Source organism: Rhagoletis zephyria, unplaced genomic scaffold, assembly GCF_001687245.7.
Source record: "Rhagoletis zephyria isolate East Lansing unplaced genomic scaffold, Rhagoletis_zephyria_1.1 Rzeph_scaffold_00040, whole genome shotgun sequence".
In the NCBI taxonomy this organism is placed as follows: domain Eukaryota; kingdom Metazoa; phylum Arthropoda; class Insecta; order Diptera; family Tephritidae; genus Rhagoletis; species Rhagoletis zephyria.
Window position 1 is genome coordinate 187,576 of NW_016157124.1, and position 24,090 is coordinate 211,665.

Genomic DNA, 24,090 nt, shown 5'->3' on the forward strand with positions numbered 1-24,090 from the left:
AAAATGCAAAGCCGCGTATGTGATCAGGTGGCATAAATTATTTTCTAGAGGGTAAAAACACTCCTATATCAAAATGGTTCTCTTTTTTATAAAGCAATCGCATTTTTGGTTAGTATATTTCAGGACGAATGGATAAGGCTTGCGCTAACAGTTTGTGTGAGCAAATCCAATTTTTGGCAGAAAATGTCAGTTACGCGGTTTTGCAGAGTGACGACGATATGCGGTTTTGTACTTTAAACGACGATATGCATGCCAGTAATTCAGCTCCTCCTACCGAACTAGTTGAATTAGGTAAACTATAGTTCAATAAGAAGAACGAGATAAGGCTAGGAAGAGCTAGTTGATATTAGGGATCCATTGTCACAACTCTCGAACTTAAGCTAAGCAAATATTTTCTTAAAGTCATCGAATAGCGCTGAGGCAGCAGAGCATTTGAATCCGAATAGAACAGTGGTTCAAAATTGGCATTTTGTATTCACAATTCATTGGAGCCTGAATTTTTCACTCAATTTGATTAATTTTTTAAATATATATACATATATAGCTTATAAAATTTGCAATTTGCAAGAGACTAGTTGAGCCCGATTTTTGAATTTTTGTTTGTTTGTATTAATTTTTGTTAGTGCAAAGTGCAGAAAAAGTAGCAATTTTGAAGAAAATCGATTCTCCTGTTCCAGTTAATAAATGTTACATAGTAAAAACTAGTTAAAAACAATCGTAGGGTTCCCTCCAAAAGCATCTGTTACAATTACTAGTCGTTACGATGCGTTTGGTTAGCATACTGCATGCTAATAAGGTCATCCCTAACTACATATTATAAAAAATAATTACTAAGTATAATAAACGTTTGTTGCACTTCATTCCACGCACGCAAGCCACTGGCAACAATTACCTACATACATACATACGTTTGGAAGTGTATAAAAGCATGTGTGAATATCGGTACGATCGATTATAAATGAATTCCCCATAAAGCGTTTTTATCAAAATGTACAATCGGCTTATTGTAATTTTAATATTTTATTTGAATTTTGCTAACACAAAAGCAAACGCACCGGAAGTTTGCATCGACACATTAGGATGTATTGAGGGCATTTATCAACCAGGCAACGAAGTGGAAAAATATGAAGCCTTCTTGGGTGTGCCCTATGCCCAGCCGCCTATTGGGGAATTAAGATTTAAAGTAAGAAAAACATAGAGGCTTTCTACGAAGTATAGAAGATTTATTTTATAAAAGTGCTTATGTTTTACTTGTATATACATATGTATGTAGAACCCCGTTCCGATTGAGCCTTGGCACGACAAACTGCCAGCAAAAGAACCGCATACAGAATGTATTCAAAGGAATTACTTCGCAACTCCTATTTCTACGATGGGCGAAGAAGACTGTCTTTATTTGAATTTGTATCGTCCTGCGGTGAGTATTTTCTGAAAAATATTTCTTAAATAAACACAACGCGGTCGGGACTCAGTTGCAGTAAATTTGCGTTTTTAGTATTTCCAAATTTTTTAAACTTCAGAATTTCAGATTCGAAATCTTATAATAATAAATCTATAAAAACACATACGTATCAATTTTTTCCATATTAAAAAAAAATTTTTCGAACATATTTTTTATAGAAGAAAATGACTAACACTGGGAAAAAATTGCTAAACAACAACAGCAAGTCCTAGCTAATTCAAACTTACGTATACATTTTACACCGTGCGACAAAAAAAAAATAATAAAAAAAAAAACAATAAATCTTCGCAGGCAACTGTGGGCTAAATATAGTAAGACTTTTATCTCTGACGTCAGAATTCTTTTTAAAGGGACTTTGAAATTTAATAGAATTTTCTCTTTAATTTGATACACATACTGTTGTGTACACTGAACTGACTTAATTTTTTTAAAGTTCTTGGAAGTAATTATATCCTTTAAAAAAATCCTGCCATCAGAGAGAAAAAATAAAAACGCAGTTTTACTATATTCGGCCCATGATTTCGCGAAAAGGTATATTGATTTTTTTGTGTGTAAAATTTAATATAAGATGGCGCAAGAGTCGAGATATTTTGAAAACCCCTATTTATGGTCCGATTTGGTTCATATTTAAAACGTATACTAATTACATGAAAGTGAATAACTCCTTAAAAATTTTGCCCGCTTGACCAAAGCTTGTCTTAATTTTTTTTAAATTACTTGTTTATTTTCTATATTTAATTGTTTTAAAAAAAGTGGCGGATAAAAATTTATTCATTGAAAATTCTCGAACGCTAACTGAAAATGAAGAGGGCTGAAATTTTGCAAAAAATTTTTTTTTTGTGACGACGAAATTATAATATGAGACCGTATTTGTTTTATTTGACACGGCTTCACAAATGTGTGTTCATTAGGGTGGTAAAAAAAAAGAGTAAAGTAGGAATTTTAATGCTCCCACCCCCTATTACTGTTTTATACCAAAAAAAATTTTACCCCTGTTTTTTTTTTATTTTCAAATCAAAAAATATTTAGAGGTCGCCCAAGGCGCTTAAACAAGTTTAAAACAAAAACCAAGTTTTCGTAGAAATGATATTGGATTCTAAGAAGCAAAGGATTTTAACTGGAGCAAAGAGCAAAAAAAAATTCAATTGCTCCTTAGCTCCTTAAAGAAAAATTAAATTCACTTGGATTTTTTTTTTCTTTTGGATGTAGAAGTGCTCCTAGAGGACCTAGGAAAAATTAAAAAAAAAAATTCGCCTTTGATTTTTGGCGGTTAGGGCGCGATGAAAAAAAACCTTTGCTCCGAAGCCCTGCATTTTTCATAAAAAAAAATTCTTGCGTATTTTATTTTACCACTCATTCCTTTTTTATTTATCCATCGATTTTCTTCATTAGTAGCTTGCTTTTTTTGTAAGAGACCAGGCTTTAACACAAAAAAAAGTAGTACACAGAAACAATTTTTTTTTAGTATTGTCCATGCTAAAGTTTGTTTTTTTTATATTTTTTCTATCAAAAAACAAAAAATCTGGAATGATTACTTAATTTCTCAGAAACTATCTGGCCTGTTGCAAAGTGATGTACATATGTATGTATGTATATGGGCATATTTCTAGAACATTCTATTTTCGACATTTGAAAAAAAGTTAAGGCGCAATCATCTAACTGATCTCTTCTTACACTTTGAGACTTGAAACAAAAATAAAAAATGGAAACTCAGTTTTCAAACTCGGCACTGTAAACAAAGACAAGAAAGAAGAAAGATATTTAGACTCGAGGTAATACGTGGATTGTAGATACAGTTACTCAAACAAATGACCAGTTGAAATTTTGATGAAAATTTGTTGATTTTTCCTAAATTTTGTATAAAGTTTGAAACTGTGAGTTATTTGTATTTGGTTAAAGCTTGGTTGGTATTTTTATAGAAAAATAACAAAACAATTTAGCAGGAAAAACATTATGAATATTATAAAAAATTAAAACGTGGTCATTTGTTTGAGTCACTGTATGTATAATTTCCAGCAGAAAGTCGTTACTTTGCCTACATTATATTATTATGTATTTACATACATACATACACACATACATACGTATACTTTAAGCATATTTAGGGAGCCTCATTTTCTGAAAATATTTTTAAATTTGGCTGTTCAAATTTTAGATTTATTATAATTTTTCCTATCCTGCGTCATATGTAACTAGAATTTTAAAGAACTTTAGCTATGTACCTCACACATATGGCTTTTCGCAAGGACACATTGATTGAAAATAAATTTTTATTCACAGCAACGTTCTGCTGAAAATCTACCAGTTTTGTTTTATATACACGGCGGTGGATTTTTTTGTGGATCTCCGAATCCTCTATTTTTTGGTCCTGAATATTTTATGGATACGAACGAGGTCATATTGGTGATGCCTGCCTACCGCTTGGGTCCGTTCGGTAAGTATGTATTTCTGCAAATTGTATGCGGAATTTTAATGTTTCGTACTACAATAAAGGTTGCCACCTATTTCTCAATTTCAATTTAAAAATTTGTCTAGGTTTCCTAAGTAGCGGTGATGAGCACATGACTGGCAATTTCGGATTAAAGGATCAAAATTTAGCTTTGAAATGGGTGCAATCGTACATATCCGCATTCGGTGGTGATCCATCGCGCGTTACTATTTTTGGCCATAGTGCTGGCGGAGTATCGGCGCATTTACATATGCTAAGCTCCGCCTCAAAAGGTATGATTTTTTTTTGTTGCTTTAATGATAATAATTCTATGAGGCAATATTTATTCGGTGAATTCGAAGGCTTATTTCGCAATGCGGTGCCAATTAGTGGCGTTGCAAATACAGCATTTGCGGAACCGATCGACCCAAAGGCGCAAATTATTAAATTTTCCACAGCTGCAGGAATAACCAACGCTTCCAATATGCCTTCTATAGAACTTGTCGATGCTTTGCGCAATTTACCAGCAGAACAATTGTTGCAAGCTTCCGATGCCTTGAAAACTTGGTACGTTTATCCTTTGACACATTTTCGACCCACCATTGAAAAGGCATCATGGCCGGAGCCATTTTTAACAACCAGCGTGCGTGAATTACTCGATAAAGAGCCGCCCCAGACGGTGCCATGGATTTCGGGTGTTATGCCAGCCAAAGGTGAGGGTGTAATCGCAGTACTAAAACTCACTGGAGATCCAGCTTTGCAAGCTGAGTTCAACGGGAATTTCGATGAATTATTTAAGCAAGCAACAGATTTATCCGCTGTGGAACGTAACCCAGAAAAGGTCAACGATGTAGTAGAACGTTTAGTGGCAGAATATATGGGTGGAGTACGTATGTTGAATAACGAAACATTGGATGGTTTCTTAGAGGTAACGAAGTACAGTCAATTTGAAATGACATAGTTGGCAAAGTGTTTTTCTACGCTTAGCTTTTAGGTGATTTCAACTTTCATTATCCATTATACAAAGCAATTGTCAACAATGTGAAATCTAGTGACGAAACACAGTCCCCTACAGGGATAATCAAGTTCAATTATCAGGGACCTTATACACATTCTACATTTTTTTCGGGCAATACGAAAGACTTTGGTGCGATACACGTTGATGACACCTTGTTTCTTTTTGGTATGCCACTAATAGCACCACTTGGATATTCAAAATCGTCGGCGGACGCTGAGTTGGTAAAGCGATATGTGGGTCTGTATGTGGAATTTGCCAAATTCGGGTGAGTACGTAAGAGCTTCTAATAACTATGTGTTAAGGGAAATTATTCGTTAGCATTTAGCTGAGCCGAATCCATACAAGGTGCAGTGCAAAGATGTTCGTAGTGTAATAATTTAGCTTTCATTTATGAGGCATACATACATATATATGTTTGTCAGATTAGGTTAACTTGGCCGATCCATAAGATCCCGACTTATCCTTTGAATATTTTTATGACGCTTAAATAGTATCAAAAGAAGCATTCAAACTAGGGCCAAATAAATTTAGTATTTTTTGTACCAGCTTTTCCACTCTAATCCAAATTAGGGGCACATCAGTGGCGTTCCTCTCTAGAGTAAGAAGGACATCGGCTAAAAAATTTAACTTGTACACTAGGGTGTTCCTTAAAAATATCAATATCTAGTCCTGTATTTTGTTCTGCGTACAAAATAACGGCGTATGCGAAAATTTAAAAATTAAGAAAAAATATTTAGAGGTCGCAACCAAGATTCGAAAAAATTAAATTTTTTTTTCAAAAATCGCATTAATTGGGCAAAATTTTGACTTTGATCTGCTATATTTCAGCGAGTTTATGATTGCCTATGTATAAGTTTCAATAATGAGTCAAATTTATTAACTACCTTGAAAGCTCTTTTCCGTATTTCGAAAGACTAATTGAAATATCTGCTGACAAGGTGGTCTTACCGTTATTCTGTTCATCTTTTAGTAATAAGTTTCCAATAAATTAAATTACAAATATATTTATTTTTCTTCTTAAAACAATAAAAACTTTCGGTAATGGCGCGCTGGAAACTTGAAGTTTTTCCCAGTGGCAAATCTGGCTACTGTTTCAAGCCCACACTAATACCGGATTTCCACTAAGCATTGGAATTAGAAAAAATGTATGCCATTTAAAAAAATGCCATATGGAAATGAACTTAATGCCTTCTTTAACATAATAACACGATTATTTTTTAGTGCCCGACTTTGTAATTTGTCATTTTTGCCGTATAATGCCTAGCGGAAATCCAGCATACGAAAAAATAACGTGAATATTTCAAGCAGTGTTATTTTTGGTTTTTTCATGTTAGCGAATTAGAAATTTTTGAACAGAAAAAGTATTTTTAAAACAATTTTTTTGTTTAACTTAAACATAAGTTTGTTTAATCGATCACAGAATGGAGTTGCCTAGAAATTTTCATCAAAAATCAGTTCAGCCCAATAAAAAATTTCCAAATTACACCACTCTGTAGGTACCAAAAACCAATCTGTACGAATGTACCAATCGCGTGATTTGGCGTTGAAAAGACACTCACATATTGTGACAAGCAGCTGAGTGCGCAGAGATGCTTGCTTCCATGTGTTGATGTCAGGAGTGTCCAGCTTCAAATCACATTTAGCGGAACATATAATTTTAATTTTTTTTAGATTTTCTTAATTTGGAAAAAGCGTCTGTGAAGTGCAGAACGAAATCGTATTCAAACAAAATAGTCTACAAAAATAAATCAATAAATGGCGCATAATCATTTATGTTTTAGCTTGACACAGAGAGGATATGGTTCATTTTTTCTCAGTGTGGCAATATTTTTTTCCTTTTCCGTTGCATTACCTTGGTTAGTTTTTCGAAATGTTCTGTTTGGGGTCAAGTTGATAAAAACAGGATTCGTTACACTATGGCACCAAAGACTTTAGTTAATCTGGACTTCGGTATATGTATGGGGATGATTTGAGACGCTATACTTGAATTTCAAAAAAGGAGTTTGAAAATTGTCACTTTTTGCCTAAATGCTTTGACCGCTGCTTGTAGTGTGATGGAGGTTTTAGGCTATTTTACTTGGATTAACCATCCATATATATATGTTTCTTTTCAGAAATGTTGAAGTCTTCCAAAAAATGCAGCCCTGCAGTAAGGATTCATTTGAAAAACAAGGTTTTTGTGATTATTTGTCCATCGTCAAGGAAACCGATCCATTTCAGGTCGACAACGCATGGAATACGGAACGCATGAAATTGTGGGATTATGTATACAAAACACTGTATTAAGATGTAAATATGTAATACAAATAAATATCTTATATACATATTATTAAGAGAATAATCATTATTTTTCAAATATTAACCAAAAAAATCAACAGGTTATAATCACGTATTTGTGCTCGTACGTCCTACTGGAATTTATAAGGATTTTTTTATTTTTGGAGTTTAATCAATTAAGATTAAAAGCAATAATTAATATTTGAGTTTTATTTTTTCGCTCAGAGGAAATTATTATTACTTGATTTTTATTTTTTCGATCAAAGATGATAATTACACTGCCCAACAAAATTCTGTTGAGTAAAAAATCGTAGCCGACTCCTATAGCATTTTTCCCTTAGAATCCGAATCTGACAGTTTTTGAGCAACTTATGTTTAAAGGTGGCGAAAAACGGGTTTTAAGACATTTTCGAGCCTCTGTAAAACAATAAATTTATGCAATTTATCTGCCTGAGTGGGAGGATGTGAAATCCCAAACACTGCGCTTTAATACTCAAAATGAAAAAAATATGGTTAAACAGTTAACGGCCTTTATCCACATTCTTTGATGTTGATTTGCATAGTGAAGACCAGTAAATTAGGGATTTGAAATTAAACCATCGACGAAGTGGAAAGTTGGCGTGATACCGGCGCGATTAGTGGCAATTTGAAAGCGAGAGTTAATTGAAAAATTTAAGCCATACAACCGGGAGCGCATGTGCATGCCCAGCAAAAAACACGATTACCACAGAAACGAAAGTGGAAACGAGCTAGGCGATGGGAATCGCTTACCCTTTCGCTTCAAGAAGGCCTTATTTTAACATGGGCATGTCATTGGAGGTAAGCCCTTACCCGCAGCATTACCTTCAAACGAAGGGAGAACGCATGGATAAACAGAATCCAGAGAAGCGAACAAAGAATGCCTTACAGAGAAACTAATGTAGAATGCCTAGATAAGTACATACTTATTTATATTAAATTGAAATCAGAAAATGTCTTAAAAGATTAAAATTAATTAAAATTTTTATAAATCAGCTTTTATACATACATATGTATTTATTTAGGTATTTAGATTTTCTTAAAAATCGGTATGTACATACATGCATATTTAACTAAGCTTAAAATTGTACTTCCTCACTCTTGTACTTCACTTCATTGACTGACTTCAACTTCGCTGCAAATTGAACAAAGCAAAACATGATTTTTATGCGAGACAAATTTCCACAGAAAGTAACGGTAGAAAAAGAATTTTTGGGTATTCATTCTATTTTTCAGCTGACTACGATGCAGCATTCTACTTTGCATTCTCCGAAATGAAGCAAAGAAGCGAAATAAAAAAAAAATATTGTAGGACATTCTACTTTGCATTCCCTGAAATGAAGCAAAGAAGCGAGACAAATAAAATATTGTAGGACATTCTACTTTGCATTTCCGGAAATGAAGCAAAGAAACGAATTAAAAAAGAAATATTATAGGACATTCTACTTTGCATTCCCCGAAATCAAACAAAGAAGCGAAATAAATAAAATATTGTTGGACATTCTACTTTGCATTACCGGCAATGCATAAAAGAAGCGAAAAAATTCGAAGGCATTATAACGCTATGCCTTCTAGAACACGTTACCACTAAAAGCGATTACCGATTTTTTGCTGGGTGCCCACTGTTGGCCAAGGAAATGCCGATTGGGGACGCGAATGCGTGTGGCTGAGGAAGTTCGGTAAGCGTGTTTTATACTGTTTTTTTTTTTTTTTTTGTTTTAAGATATATGCAACTACATATTGGCACTCTTCATCTCATCTGAAAATCCGCGCTAATATTGTCTTGAGGCGAATTGTAATGCGTTACTCCATCGATACAAATAGTAAGCGCTTACCAAAAACAGAAAAGTTTCCGAAACATATCGCCATACCTACATATAGTACATATCTAATACTATTTCATAACTTCCTCTTACCACCAGAAATCACAACTGATGGCCGATTTACTTGGCAATCGAGTCCCGCACCTGCCCTCAGAGAGCACGCTTCAACAAACTGATATATGCGAGCAGAGTGAAGAGAAGTAGGTCAAAGCGTATTCAATAAGGTGGTATCGGTACGCCAATAACAAAACAAGAGAGAACAACTGGTACGCTGAGGAATGTCACGAAGGCCAGAGAAAAAAACGATGCCGCCTACAGAGCCACGCTACATTAGGACGCAACGCGAGCTATGTAAGTAGATATAGGGAGCTAAAGAAAGAAGCGAGATATATTTTTCGATATAAAAAATGTTACTGACGGACAAGAAATTTTACCAGAAAGCTAGGCGACTTACGAAAGATTTCCAGAAGGTAGTTAAATTATAGAGAGAAAACGTTCCCACTTTTATTAATGTTAGAAGCGCTGAACGTAATGAGAAGATGAATCCGAGCCCCTAGTTGATGACGACGGCAGCGATGTCCCACCGCCTAACTGACACCGGCTGAAAACAACAACAACAAAGCTGGTAGAGCTAAGTATGCGGTTTTATAGCCCAGTTAATTTTAGTATAACAAAGAGCAATTCGGCAATTATATTTTGTATGGAGAAAATGAGCAACACCTTCCACAAAAAAAATTGCCAAAAATCAACGCGATTTTCTAGAAACTTCTAACTTGCACTTTGTTAAAATAGAATGGGCTATAAAATTGCATACTTAAAAAAAAACTGAAAAGCAAATTAGGATGCAAATTTATTGAATTTTCCTGAGTTTTGCGCAAAGTTTAGAGATTTTACTTTCATGTTTCTTGGTGTAGTATGAACTATGTTTTTATAAAAAACTGTCGAAAATAAATTAGAATAAAAAACTTTGCATATATTGCGAAAAATTCACTGTGCTAATACTTGTGTTCGTCACTGTATGTACATATATATCTAAGTTTTTGAAGTTTTCATCATTCAATTAATAGATTAGCTTGTTGAGGAGAATTCCTTCAGCCTACCAGATGACTAAACTTCCCAAACTTGGCTAAGATATATGAGTTTCCATCTGTCTTTTTGTATACCAACTATATGAATTGATCAAACTCTGATTGTGTTTTCCCACAAGCGTCAAATTTTGAAATTATTCTGTATAGTATTAAGCATGCGATATGTATTTATAATCAAATTACATCATTTCCTGATTTCGTATAAATCAAAACACATTTAACATTATTTAGGGTATTCATATAAATGCATAAATGCCTTGTAACTGTGTAAACCTCGTAAATAAACCGGTTTTCCATACAAAATTAAACAATTTTACGAGCTTTACGTGGATATGAGGCTTTTACGCGTTTAGGTGAATTTATATATTATTTATTTACAAATAAAATTTACTTTGTGATGAATGATGGCACAATTTGTTTTATGTATGCAAAATTTGTAATGATTTCAAATTAGAAAAATGTTTTGTACACATAATCCCACAATTTCATGCGTTCCGTATTCCATGCGTTGTCAACTTGAAATGGTTCCGTATCATTAACGATGGACAAGTAATCACAAAAACCTTGTTTTTCAAACAATGTCTTAGTGCAGGACTGTGTTTTATTGAAGACTTCAACATTTCTAAAAGAAAAAGAAAAAAGTATTTTATTGTGTGTAAAAAATATGTATTAAAAATATTAAGCTTTTAGTGCCAACAAAAACGATAACTACTAAGCAGCCGCTAGAGTAATTAAAATTACGGACAATATTCTCACTTTATTTCACAGGACATTTCTTTTCTAGGGTTTGTATCTATTTTTTCAGCAAAACTCATTTTATTCTACGAGTGATACTCCGTTAATAAGTACTTCACTATAGGTTAAGTTAGGCTACGGTGACATTAGGAGAGCGTTCAATAATCTACGTGCTCCCCGTTACTACCACTCTGGCTGCAGTCGCTAGACGAGAAACTCACAAGCTTTCCTTAATTCTTCTACACAAATTCAGAACCATCCCCAGTGTACATACATACTATATACTGTCCGAATTTAGCAAACAGCGGGATGATTTTGAGATTTTTAGACATAGGTTTGCAAAAATTTAACAAATCCAAGCTCACCAAATAACACTTTATCATGTGACAATCGATAAACTCACCCGGTTTTAGCGAACTCCACATAAATACCCACATAACGCTTTACTAGCGCTGCCTCTGGCGACGATTTGGAATATCCAAGCGGTGCTAATAGTTCCATACCAAAAAGAAATAAAGTGTCGTCATAGTGTGCGGTACCAAAGTCTTTCGTGCTGCCCGAAAAAAATTCAGTGTACGAATAAGGACCATGATAATTGAACTGCATATATCCTGTTGGAATTTGCCCTCCATTAGTGGCTTCCACATTATCGGCAATTGTTTTATATGCAGGATAATAAAAGTTATCATCACCCAAAAGCTAAGGGGAAGTACTTAGTAAGTACATACATAAATATTTGTTCCAACAAAATCATTAAAAATATACTCTCATTAGCAACATACATACATACCTCTAAGAAGCCATCCAGTGTGTCGTTATTCAACGAGTGAACTCCACCCATATATTCTGTCACTAAACGTTCTACAACATCGTTGACCTCCTCCGAATTTTCTGTGGCAGGCAACTCCAATATCACCTTTAATAATTCATCAAAGTTTTCGTTGAACTCAGCTTGCAAAGACAAATTACCAGCAAGTCTTAGAGCTATGGTCAGGCCTTCACCTTTCGTGGGTGCATTACCTGCAATCCATGGCACTGTCTTGGGTGGATCTTTATCGAGTAATTCACGCACGTTGGTGGTTAAAAATGGCTCTGGCCATGATTCCTCTTCAATGGTGAGTCGAAAATTTGCAAAAGGGTAAGCATACCAAGTTTTCAAGGCATCGGAAGCTAGTACCAATTGCTCTGCTTCTAAACTGCGTAGAGCATCGACAAGTTCTATGGAAGACATATTGGTAGCGTTGCTTATTCCTGCCGCTGTGGCAAATTTAATAGTTTGTGCCTTTTGGTCAATTGGTGCGATAAATTGTGTACCTCCAACCCCACTAACTGGAATCGCATTGCGAAACAAACCTTTGGATGGACCCAATATTTTATTATTATTATTATTATTATTATCAGTAATGCAGCAACAAAAATCTTACCTTTTGAGGCGGAGCTTAGCATATGTAAATGGACTGATACACCGCCAACACTATGGCCGAAAATAGTAACACGCGAAGGATCACCACCGAATGCGGATATGTACGATTGCACCCATTTCAAAGCTAAATTTTGATCCTTTAATCCAAAATTGCCAGTCATGTGCTCATCACCGGTACTTAGAAAACCTAAAAAAGTTTTGTTTACACATGGAATACAGTTCTTTTTTTTTTTAGCGAAACAACGTAAAACTAAGCTTATCTCTCTATCGATCGCTGAGTAAATAAACAATACTCAATACTCACCGAATGGACCCAAACGATAGGCAGGTATCACCAGTATGACCTCGCTCGTATCCATAAAATATTGAGGACCATTGAATGAAGGATTCGGATTGCCAAAAAAGAATCCACCGCCGTGTATAAAAAACAAGACGGGTAGGTTTTCATCAGAACGTTGCTGCAGGTAGAAAACTCTCATTAAAACAAGTAACCATATAATTGTTATAACATCGTCTCATACAAGCGAAAGTTCACATGTGTTGGACAGAAGCGCTTAATTTTAGTGCCTGTGTCTTCAGTTTTCGCGTTAACTCAATAGAATTTATTTAAGGATTTCTTCTACGACCTCTTCAGTATTTATTAGAGGATTTAAGAGTAGTGTTAGAGTTCAACATTCGAAATTTTAGAATAATTGTTAACAATTATGACTCGTGAGAGCTACGTGAACGTCATTGCCATCCTAATTAGAGGTAGGTTTGAAAGCCCTAAGTATTTCTAACCTAAGAATTTGCCAGAACCATTCTTTCGGGGAGACAAAAATCACTTCTGTAAAGAAGTCAAATATCTGGGAGTCATCCTTGAGGACAGGTTCTCACAGAACCTACACCTGAATATTTAAAAGGCTAGGGCTGTGATCTGGATCTGTCGGAAATTAATAGGGAAGAGCTGGGGCATTAGACTTAAGTTGACAAGATGGATGTACCATTTGAGACTAGTTCAGAACTATAAAGGGACTAGTTCGGGCTCACTTCGGGACTTGTTCACTACCATTTTAGGATAATTCACCAATATTTCAGGCTCATTTCGAGACTATTTCAGTAATATTTCGGGAGTGGGTCTGGATAAATTTGTGACTAATTCAGGAGCATTTCAGGACATTTTCAATACTTGTTCAAGATCAAGCTTTTCGACGACTTTTTCCGAACCACCTCATGACTTATTCAGCACAATTTTGTAACTAGTTCGGGCTCATTCCTGAAATAGTGCGGATCGATTCCAGGAGTGATTATGAAAAAGTTATGTACTGGGCCTCTCAAAAGGAATAAAATGGAATGAAATTAATGTTTAACTTTCAACCTAACCTATTTATGTATCTAACTAAACTGTCCTATTCAGGTGAATCGGGGTGTATGTCGGAGCTATTCTACTGGATTGATTTAGAAATGAAGAAAAGCATTGGAAATATATTTTTCTGTAGTAGAAGAGAGTTTGTATGGTTTCAAAATTGGTTGAAAATTACGGCCAAAATCTTCGTTTAAAAGTGTCCGTAATTGTACATCCTTGTCGTTGCAAGCTGTTCAATACCGATACCGATACCGATTACTGACATAAAAATTTATCGAGTCATCGAAATGTTTAGAGTAATCGAAGTTTATCGGGCTGACGTAATTTATCGTAATTTATTCCCCCAACACATGGAGTTTTTTCAACCAAACTTTGTTAGTTATCGAAATTAGTCGATTTATCGAATCGAATTTTATAAGTTTATCGAGTTATCACTATTTATCGAAGTTTATCAAGTTACCAGTAACACACTTACAAGTAACTTGTCGATGCATATCGAAATGTGTGGAGAAAGTATCTTTTATCGAGTTATTTGAATTTTCTGTTTTTTTAATTTACCGAGTTTTGATATCTATAAAACGATTGAAATTTATCGACTAACTGGAATGTAAGAGTTACCTAAATTCATAACATTTTTTAAATTTGTCGAGTTATCGAGAATTATCGAACTATCGATGTATATCGAGTTAACGAAGTTCGTCGAAAATTCAGCAAGAAGAAAAGATGCTCCCAATTTCTCTCTCAAGTAGAGAAACTTGCAAATTTCTGCACGAACGCAAATTTGCAGGAATTTGCAAAGTTTTTTTTGTCAGCTAGTGTCCACGGTTGCATTTCAAGGGGCAAAAAATTGGATACATATGTATATTTCTTGTTAGTCCGTCTTTCCTATATCGACTCTGGTTGAGATTGCATTCCGATATGTACAGTTTTTTTTCAGCCGAGTACCTTTCAAATCATTGGAATTAACTAAATTAATTAAGTAAAAAAGTATTTACTTTAATTTTTCATTTTAAAATCGCTGAAGTTTGTAAATTTTTAAATTTAACCAATTTGTTTATTCAAATTATCGTCGACAAAAAAATCTAACCATGTGCCACAATCATATGTTTTTCCTAATTGCAAATTCTTGTTGGCAAAATTTTTTTCAGCTTAAATTTGCTACTTGTCTTCAAGAAGTAGTCTTTCTACTTGTGATTTAGAAAGATTTTAGCCGTTTTTAGTCGGTTTATCTTTTGCTAATTTAGCCGGTTGGTCCAGAAAGTTCTGGCAACACTGATTACTGTTCTGCTTTTAGTGGTTGCAGTTAAGTATTTAATTGAGCGAATTTAATGATTGAATTTTGTTAAACAAAAAATTGAATTGTGGCATCTTCGTTTGTCGGACCAATTTTTAAACCAAAACAACAAGTCGTAAGGTATTTTCCTGTAGATGACGAGAGTTGTTGAGGTTTTTTGAATGTTTTTTTTTTCTTCAAAGTCCCAAACGAACACGAATGTAATGGCGGATGCGAAGGCGAACACGTGTACAAATTTAACGACTAGCAGCGATTGTCGATTATGGGGAAGAATTCGATCACGAATGCGAAGGTAATTACGGAGACGAAAACGAAGGCGAACACGACTATGAAGACGAGTATTAGGACAAAGATTAATACGAATACGACCGCGAAAACAAATGTGAAGGATAATACGTGGACGACGACTACAACGAATCCAAACACGAGTGCGAAGACCAACCGAAGATGAATACGAAAAAAGGGCGAATACGAAAACAAAGATTAATACGGATACGAATACGATGATTTATACGAATAGTTTTTCAAAAGTCACTCATAAAACTGTATCGCAAATAAATTGTTTAAAACCCTCCTAGAAATACGGTCGAATTTCGATAGTAGCTGACACTCTTAGTTCTTATAAATTTACTATAAGTTTTCAAATTCTGGATACTAAATAACACTTCGAAGCTTTTTAACGAAATCATAAAAAGAAATAATATTTACTATATACTAGTATTACAATTAAGTTCTACTAAATATTCGTGGGATGAACGAAGTTAAATTAAAAACAAAAAAAAACTACTCACCGCAGGACGATACACATTCAAATAAAGGCAGTCTTCTACGCCCGACGTGGTAAAAGGTGATGCGAAGTAATTCCTTTGTAAACATTCTGTATGCGGCTCTGTTGCTGAGAAGGTGCCGTTCCACGGCTCAACTGGTTGGGGATTCTATTACATAAGAATACATATTAACGAAACCATTAACATTTGTAACTATTTTCCCATATTTTAAGGAATATTTCCGTGCTCTGTTTTTTTCTCTTTACCTTAAAACGTAAGTCACCGATCGGCGGCTTGGCATATGGCACACCATAGAAGGCTTCATATTTTGCTACCTCGTTCCCCGTTTTATAAATGCCCTCAATACATCCCAGCGAGTCGATGCAAACTTGCGGCGCGTCTGCTTGTGTATTAGCAAAATTTAAATAAACTACTAAGATTACAATAAGACGTTTACGCATTTTGAGAAGCACTCTTTGAAAAACCTCAGCTATAACTCGTCGTCGTGCCTCTACTCAGACAAGCTTTTATATCAGTTGGCAGTGGAATAAATGCTGATTTAAATGAATAGCAATTTATTGTTAGGGTATTCACCTAAACAAGTAAAATTACGAAACGCATAAATTTACACTCAGTACACGAACGTATGTATCCCCCTTGAAATATGTATACATATTTGCGCCACCTTATTCGAAGATTCTGTTAAACATATTACGCGTATAATTACACAAAATGCTAGTTCTAAAGACAAAGCTAATCTTAAGCTGGATGTTATAATTCTATTTTGGTTTTGTGTGCCATTATGTGATCCAAGGTGGAATCCTCAGCTCTGTTAAGGGTGTAATTTTCAGACAGTCGAATAAATTTTAAATTTTACGTAGTAGGTACTTCTTCATACTGTTTATTGTGTAGTTTTAACCTTCGTTTAAGTTTACCCCATTGCTTAAGCGTTCTGTTTTTCGTCGCTTCAATTTACGCTATTCGTGTACTTCCCATAAAATTTTACGATTGCTTTTCAAGGTCGTAAATTCACGTGAAATATTTAGCGTAGCTGTATAGTTAAAGGTGCGTACTAATACTTGGTAGTCCCAGATTCCATTCCTGATCTGAGTAGCATCCAAAAGTTTTTGTTTTTTGATATAGCGTTCGCCAATGGCCAAGCAAAGACAAATCTACCAGTGTGGTTCTATCAAGAAAAAAGCATCTCATAAGAAACCACCTATCGTTCGAAGTCGGTGTTAATCTCAAATTCCATCAGTTTGTGTTTTAATTTCAAGACCCTAACAACAAATTAGGAAAAAAGCTCGGTTGGACACTAAACGCCAAATATTTATTTACTTTTTTATACCAAAGGCGAAAGTGAAATTTGAGTTTGAATTAAAATATTTGAAGAAGGTGAAAATGAGACAGCAAATATTTGCTTTTACTCGTGTTTAAGTTTTTATATAGTTGGATACCGAAAATATTTGCTTAACTATTAGGGTTGCCCTAATTTATCGATGGAAAAATGTTTTTCTTTTCCTAATTCTATCAATTAACTGTTTTAGCATAAAAAGTGTCGCTGTAAAAATTTAATCACAACATCTTTATGGCCGAGACTCAGTAAGAGACGCTAAGAAAACCTGAATTAAGGGCTCTACCGGTATCAATACAGGGCGCCAATGATCCATCGATGGCGTATACCAACAAGCTTCCCACCACATTATTTTTGTCAATGACTAGCTTTCCAGACAACACGTCTCAACCATTTGGGATCCAACTTTTTCAATAGTTTGTTCGCAATAGCGGAAGTGAAAATATCGGAGCTCAGCTCAGCTTCATCCGGAGTAGTAAGTGATTTAGCAGACACTATACTGACAATATGGAACAACAGCGGTCAGAAGCAGGGCAGTCGAGAGAAAACTCGGGCTTGGGTCTAAAAAAATCAAGGGCCCCTCTATATAAAGTGTATAAAACTAAAAGCATCCAAAAGCGCCGAAAACGAAACATTAATACGAATCTCCTTCTCTCAAACATAAAAATTCACTTAATCCTGAGACACCTTTAAATTAATGAAAATTAAAAAAGCACAACATGAAATCAAGGGTTGTTTATATTTAAAGGTCACAATTTTTTGCGTTATACTTGCTTCTCTTCGATTGCCTTGTGTAATAATCAGTTATTAACTTTCTTAATGAAAATAAAGTCGGCATTATTTTCTGCGGTAATGTCCAAAATATCAACAAGTTTTTTGGCGCGGAATTTGCAGTTTCCTATAGGGACTCCTCATTAGTCATGTGTGTTTCGGTGCAAAACTATTTGTAACGTAAGTCTTTTTATGATTGAATTTTCACGTAAAATTATTTTTTATTTAGTTAGAAATAGGGCTCAGCAACATTGTAAGCTATTTAACGTAATAGTTAACCCATAGTTAAATAGGCTCAGAAAATAAAAATTACGTATGTAGAAAAATAAAAAACGCTACAATTTTATTACTTCAAAAAAGAAGAAGAGATTTTCTGGTTAATTAGCAAAAATCTATTAGAAATATTTCAAGTATTTTGTGCTATTTTTTTCTCCTTCAAAATACCATTTCTCCTTCGAGAATTACGGCCACTTAAATTGCCGCGTCCTCGAATCTAACATCGCCAAACCCAGCATTTGCTTTCTAACTCATTATATCACCTTCCAATGGTCATAATTTCTGAAGGTAAATTTGTAAAGCACCACTCGAAGGCGCAATTTGAAGGGTAAGAATAGTACTAAATGGCCACTAAAGCCGTTTTCGTGTACTTAACCGCGAAAAACCTCAATATCTGGGATATTTACTTCCGAAACGACCTACAGCTGTGACCCAAAACGTATTGAAACAGTACGCGTTTTGGTCCATATGATCAATTTCTTTTATTTATAGGGCCAGAAGTAACCAGCACGAAACGGAATATATTTATAATATTTATAATATTTATAATAAAAGCCTATAACGAAGGAGCAATTACATTGTAGAAAATAGTAACAAGTTATGGTTTTGATATTTCGGGCCCCTTAAGAAGCCCGGGCCCGGGGGGATTCACCCCTTTTGCCCCCTCCCTATCGACGGGCTGGTTAGAAGGATATGCCTCATAGGGGGCATTCACAATGGGCAAGTTTGCCTCCGAGTGGGAGTGCGAGTCGTTTGTGTGCGCTTTCTTAACCTAACCTTACCTAAGCATTCCACTACTCCCCCCGAATTCCCCGATTTGCAGGGAGATTTTCTCGTTGCGGGGAATCGGGGAATGGCTACCTTTTACCTTACCTTAATAATAAATTAAATAATAAAAAAATTAGTTGGCTTCTAAAAATTACGAGTATAAGTTTGAAAATTTTGATGATTTTTTTAATTTACTGAATTTTTGTCAGTTTTGCCCAAAGTTTTTTACTTTGACTTAAGTGGCGTATGTTATAAAATATATACTAATACATATATATTTTGAAAGCCGTTTTTTTGTGTTCGCAAAGCTCGAGAACAGCTGAATCGATTTTTTTTGAAATTTCGAATACCTGCCGCACACGTCCTAAGGATGGTTTTAGGCTAAAAGAAATTTCGATATATAAAGGGGCGTGGCACCTCCCATACAAACCGAATTTTTCATACTGCATATCTCTGAAAGTGTTTGGCATTGCGATATACGAAGTCAATCGCATACTATTGGAGAAAAATTGGAGCAATTGGAAAAGAGGACGTGACACCTTCCATATGTGTATACCCATTTTTTTTTAGTTTTAGTGCGCTGCTTAGTAGCTATTTTTTTATATTGGACCAAAAAAGTTTCAGTAAAGAAAATAAAAATTTTTAAAATTTAAATACTGTAAGTACATTCGTAAATAAATTCAAGCAATTTTTAATGGAATCATGCCAGTGCGGGGAATTTCGCCGAAAATCCGGGAATTTCGCGGCTGTTAACGGGGAGAGGGGTGAAATGAGTTGGCATCCCTGCTAGGTACAATCCGAAGAGAAACTGGACGGGCAACAATTTTTCGGGTAAACATAATTCAAGCATGGCGTGTTTTTAACATAAAACCTTAAAGAAGTCTCGAGGTTCGGATGAAACCAAGCTTTGTACACATGCATATGTTAGTGTTGCCAGATTTTTTTTTATCCAGCCTTACAGACCAAACGCATAATTTGATCTGTATCAGATACCACATAAATAAAACTTTTAAAGTTTGTACTGTTCACAAAAACTAAATAATGGAATTTAAAAAAATGTTCATCAAAGTTTTTTAATTTTTTTATTTGGATTTCCTAGAAATTTTTCGAGTACGTGGTTTTATAGCCCATTCAATTCTAGTACAACAAAGTGCAAGTTTAAAGTCGCTAAAAATTACCATGGATTTCTGAGAATTTTTTTTTTTTTTTGTGAAGGGTATTGCTCATTTTCTTCCATATAGAAGTCAGTTTGTTCATGCGTTATATGGAGGAAAATTCGCAACACCCACCACAAAAAAAAAAAATTAAAAATCAACGGTCATTTTTAGCTATATTTCTCTTACAGAGTTGCATGCAATAAATGCTTGCTAATGACCTGCTCACAATAGCCGCGTTAAAGCATGACCATGTTGAGTAGAAGTTTACAGATTTAAATTAATGATGAAATAGTCCAAAATTCGAGAAAAATCTTGTCCCGGCGGAACATTTCAAATTTAATGCAAAATATGGGACGTCTGGGTAAATACGGTACATTTGGCAACGCTAGTGTGTAATGTAAGGACTTTCTCAGCGCTCGTATTTACTTAGTTATATTTAATTACCTTGTGCGCAAATGAGCTCGGTTATAAAAGGTTTTTGCTTTACAAATATTCCGCGAATAACATTTTTTAGAAAGCATAGCGCAAACTTCTATTCTTCATTTGCCATTGTACAGTCAGGCAGCTTTAGCCTTGTTTAGCTTCCAGCTAGCAGAAGAATGTTTGCTCGCGAAATAATCTTCCTCAAATAAACCGCTAATATTAATTATCCCCATCACTAATTGCATAAGAACCGTAATTATTCTATCTGTTTAGGCCTATTTCTCGAAAGAAAAAAAATATGGTACTAGCAGACAAGTGGTAAAGATAATGGTTTGGTATCTTGTCTACTTTCATATTTATTCAGCTTTGTTTATTTTTATGTTATGCTAAACTAAGAACAAAATTTCTTCGCTTTAATGGAACATTCCGGAAACATATGTACGTACGTATTTACAAATAAGCACATTGCTGTTTGGTTAGCGAATTGCAGAAAGCTTAAACCTGTAGCGCAATTTAACAACGGTACATTTTCAGAGAGATAGAGAAATGTCTTTAAATAACTAAAAAAAAAAAAAAAATAAATAAGTAAAATATAAACAATATTATAAAATAATAAACTTTTGCACATAAACTGGCAATAATCACCTCTAAAGTGCATGGAATGGTACACTTTTAGCAAATGAGCCGCAAACAGAATTTATACAAAGGAATTACTTTGCAGAACCTGCGGTGACTATTTCCCTCAAATATTTTCATAACACGGGTTATTTATTTACCAGCTTATTTAAATCTTTTTATCGGGAAAAAAAAAAAATATTGTATAAAAAAAGTATTCATATAAATTTTCCCGCATAATCAAACCCGGTTAATTGGTTTCCCCGCATAATTGGTTAAAAATATTTGCTATCGAGATAATATATAGCTTCGCGAATGTGCGTAAACATGAGCCAAAATACAAAAACAATATGTGAATGTGCGTGACAATATGTGATATGTGATCGCGAGCGTGCGTAAGGCAGTCAGCACACGGGTCGTATGGCATGTTATTCAGGTGTACGTGACGTATGAGTAACTTTCTTTCCTGCTCATTTTTCATACAAAAAATCTTGGCGCATTTTCATTCGACCACTCTTTACTTTTAATCCCTCGCTTTCCTTCATTAGTAACTTGAGTTTTTTTTTTTTACAACAGAACAAGCTCTAGCACAAATGCAAAAATTTGGCACAAAACTTGTTAGTTTTTAAATTTTTCTTCTGCTAAAGTTCGATTTTTTTAAATTTTTTTATTAAAAAATAAAAAAAATGGAATGATTAAATAATTTGTCAGAAACTAGCTGTTGAACATTTTTGCTATTAAACATGTGTAATTAACTGGGAGGTAGCCATAACCAGACATTGCTTTTGTTTTTGTAGCCAGCCCTTAGTTTTGTAGCCGTGGCAATGGGCTTACATGCACAACTATTTACACCATTGTATGCCCTGAAGTTGAACAGTTCTTATGGCTCTTTGATTCGATTAATAATCGATTAATGAAACACAGAACTCCGATACAATTAAATCATTAATTAGACACAAGTAATCGATTAATTTAAACAAATGATTAATGCTACCGAGTTTTATATATTTTTCACCAAAGCAAATTGCGAAAAGATCAACGATATTTTGTAATCTAACATGTACTCTATTATATCAGAATTGAATGAACTATATACATATGTACATACAAATATAATTGCATACCCTGAATGAAATAAAAAATGCTCATAGTTACGCCCGCACTTAGGTTTATATTATGCGGTGCAGTTTTCAGGTTTCCACACAAGGGTTAAGTTAATCAAGAGTGAAATATAATAATAGGAACATAATAGGAATAATAGTTATAATAGTTATAAAACAATAATTTACAAACTTTTTTCTGTTGCCTTTAAAGATGTATGTATGTATTTAAAAGGTATCTTTTTTCTTGTTTTCAGGGAATTTGAAGTGTTTAAAAAAAAAAATTCAGAACTGCACTAAGGCATTGTTTGAGAAACAAGGTTTTTGTGACTCTTTGTCCATCGTTAATGATACGGAACCATTTCAAGTTGACAACGCATGGAATACGGAACGCATGAAATTGTGGGATTATGTGTATAAAACATTTAAGTATGTAATGAGCACAAATATCGTCATAATCAAAGCAAAAAAATTAATAAATTGAAAGATGCCGTTTTTAATTAAATAAATTTTGAATTTTAGAGGAAGTAAGAGATGACTCCGCAGCCCAGCAACCACAACAAACAATGACTCGTGGATTTTGAGTACCCCAAATGCCCTAGTGCTGCTTGCTAACGCATCGGTTTAGGTGATTTGAAAACTCGGCATCAACTGCTTGGTAAATATACGGCGCTACGAATGCTCTCAAAGCTTCAGTTCCTGTGTCAATTGCATTTTGTAGGCGTGTAAACATATGCCCTTTGTTAAAATCTGCTGAACGGCGCTGAACGAAAGGTTAAATTGCTGTACACGATCACGAATTAAGTTAGTCGCGGCCTGGTCCACATTGTGTTCCACAACAGTAATATTTTCGGCCGAACGACCTGTACGAAGAAAGACGGGTGTCATCACGTTTTGCACCTACCCAGTTTCTTTGAACTTCTGCACCTAACAACTCAGATGGCCCGTTCTGTTGACCGAAAAATCAAGCAATGCACGAAATGTACCTCTTGCTGGGAACAACGATTTTCATAACAGGTTTGGTTGCCAAAACCTGTAGCACCAATTTTCTAAAAGAATTAAAAAAGAAACAGTAACATATCACAAATATTTAATTGCTTTCAATGATCTGTATCAAACTTGTATCACCCTATATATTTCTGATGTGACATAAATAGTTCTGCTGCCTAAGTGGCTACCAAGGCACATTAAACAGGTAGTATCAGTAGGGCAAAAACAACATTTGCGTGTATTTTGTTGTTGCTTCTGGTATCGAAAGTGTCAACAACTGTTCTGAATTTTTTCTTCTAAATCAAAGCGTGCCATGTGAAATACAAAAAATTATAAAAAATAAAAAATTGAAATTGGAAAAAATAAAAATTGTTGCAACTTTCTTTCCTAGTAAATTTGTTTGCTTCTCGAAGCATTGATCCATCCTTTACAAGGGCCAGTAATCAGCGGTTGTGCTGCTGAGTTGGGCGAACGTTCCAAAAGCTGCTATTCAATCGCTTGTTTTGTATGGAAAAAGGTTTCACATGCAAATGGATTTTAACAATTCAGAATTTTTGTGAGAAAAAATTAAAAATATTTGACATTTTCGAGACCAAATAATTTGAAAATAAATCAAATCAGCTGCTCTACTGATACTACCTGTTCAATGTACCTTGGTGGCTACGAACAAATTCTATAAGAGTGTAATCCAACTCCAAGTATCCGGAAAAATGTTATTCGAGGCACTTTCGATGCCCAAGAACACACCAAGTGCTAGTTCCTTAAAGGCTAGAGATTTTTCAACGGTTAGTTAACATCTGATTAGGAAACTTTGTCAACCAATAGGCTGCAAGCCAGACTGAATTTTCTGTCGTGCGTAATAAATATGTCATAGTCTTTAGAAGCAAAGCTTGTCGAAAGAAGAGCGTTCGTATTTACATGGAAGTGCCTTCAAAAGTACATCTGGTAGTATGTCGGT

The 24,090-nt window shown here is 34.6% G+C and overlaps 2 protein-coding genes across 3 annotated transcripts; one reads left to right on the forward strand and one right to left on the reverse strand.

Moving 5' to 3' along the window:
* The first annotated feature begins 952 nt into the window (after positions 1–952).
* LOC108366577 (venom carboxylesterase-6-like) lies at positions 953–7,245 on the forward strand. 2 transcript variants are annotated; one of them, XM_017621031.1, is made up of 7 exons: positions 953–1,183; positions 1,274–1,417; positions 3,743–3,896; positions 3,998–4,183; positions 4,253–4,818; positions 4,878–5,177; positions 7,023–7,245. In XM_017621031.1, exons 1-6 carry the CDS (start codon positions 989–991, stop codon positions 5,175–5,177), a joined length of 1,545 nt encoding a protein of 514 aa, XP_017476520.1. In that variant the 5' UTR covers positions 953–988; the 3' UTR covers positions 7,023–7,245. The 2 variants fall into 2 exon arrangements, with proteins under 2 accessions (XP_017476520.1, XP_017476509.1); XM_017621020.1 differs by having other exon boundaries at positions 4,878–5,173; positions 7,023–7,241.
* A 3,112-nt stretch (positions 7,246–10,357) lies between these two features.
* On the reverse strand, positions 10,358–16,139 carry LOC108366587 (venom carboxylesterase-6-like). The gene is made up of 7 exons (XM_017621040.1): positions 15,945–16,139; positions 15,703–15,846; positions 12,577–12,730; positions 12,274–12,459; positions 11,640–12,202; positions 11,253–11,548; positions 10,358–10,736 (listed from the first exon to the last, which is right to left on the reverse strand). Exons 1-7 carry the CDS (start codon positions 16,137–16,139, stop codon positions 10,565–10,567), a joined length of 1,710 nt encoding a protein of 569 aa, XP_017476529.1. The 3' UTR covers positions 10,358–10,564.
* Positions 16,140–24,090: the final 7,951 nt, after the last annotated feature.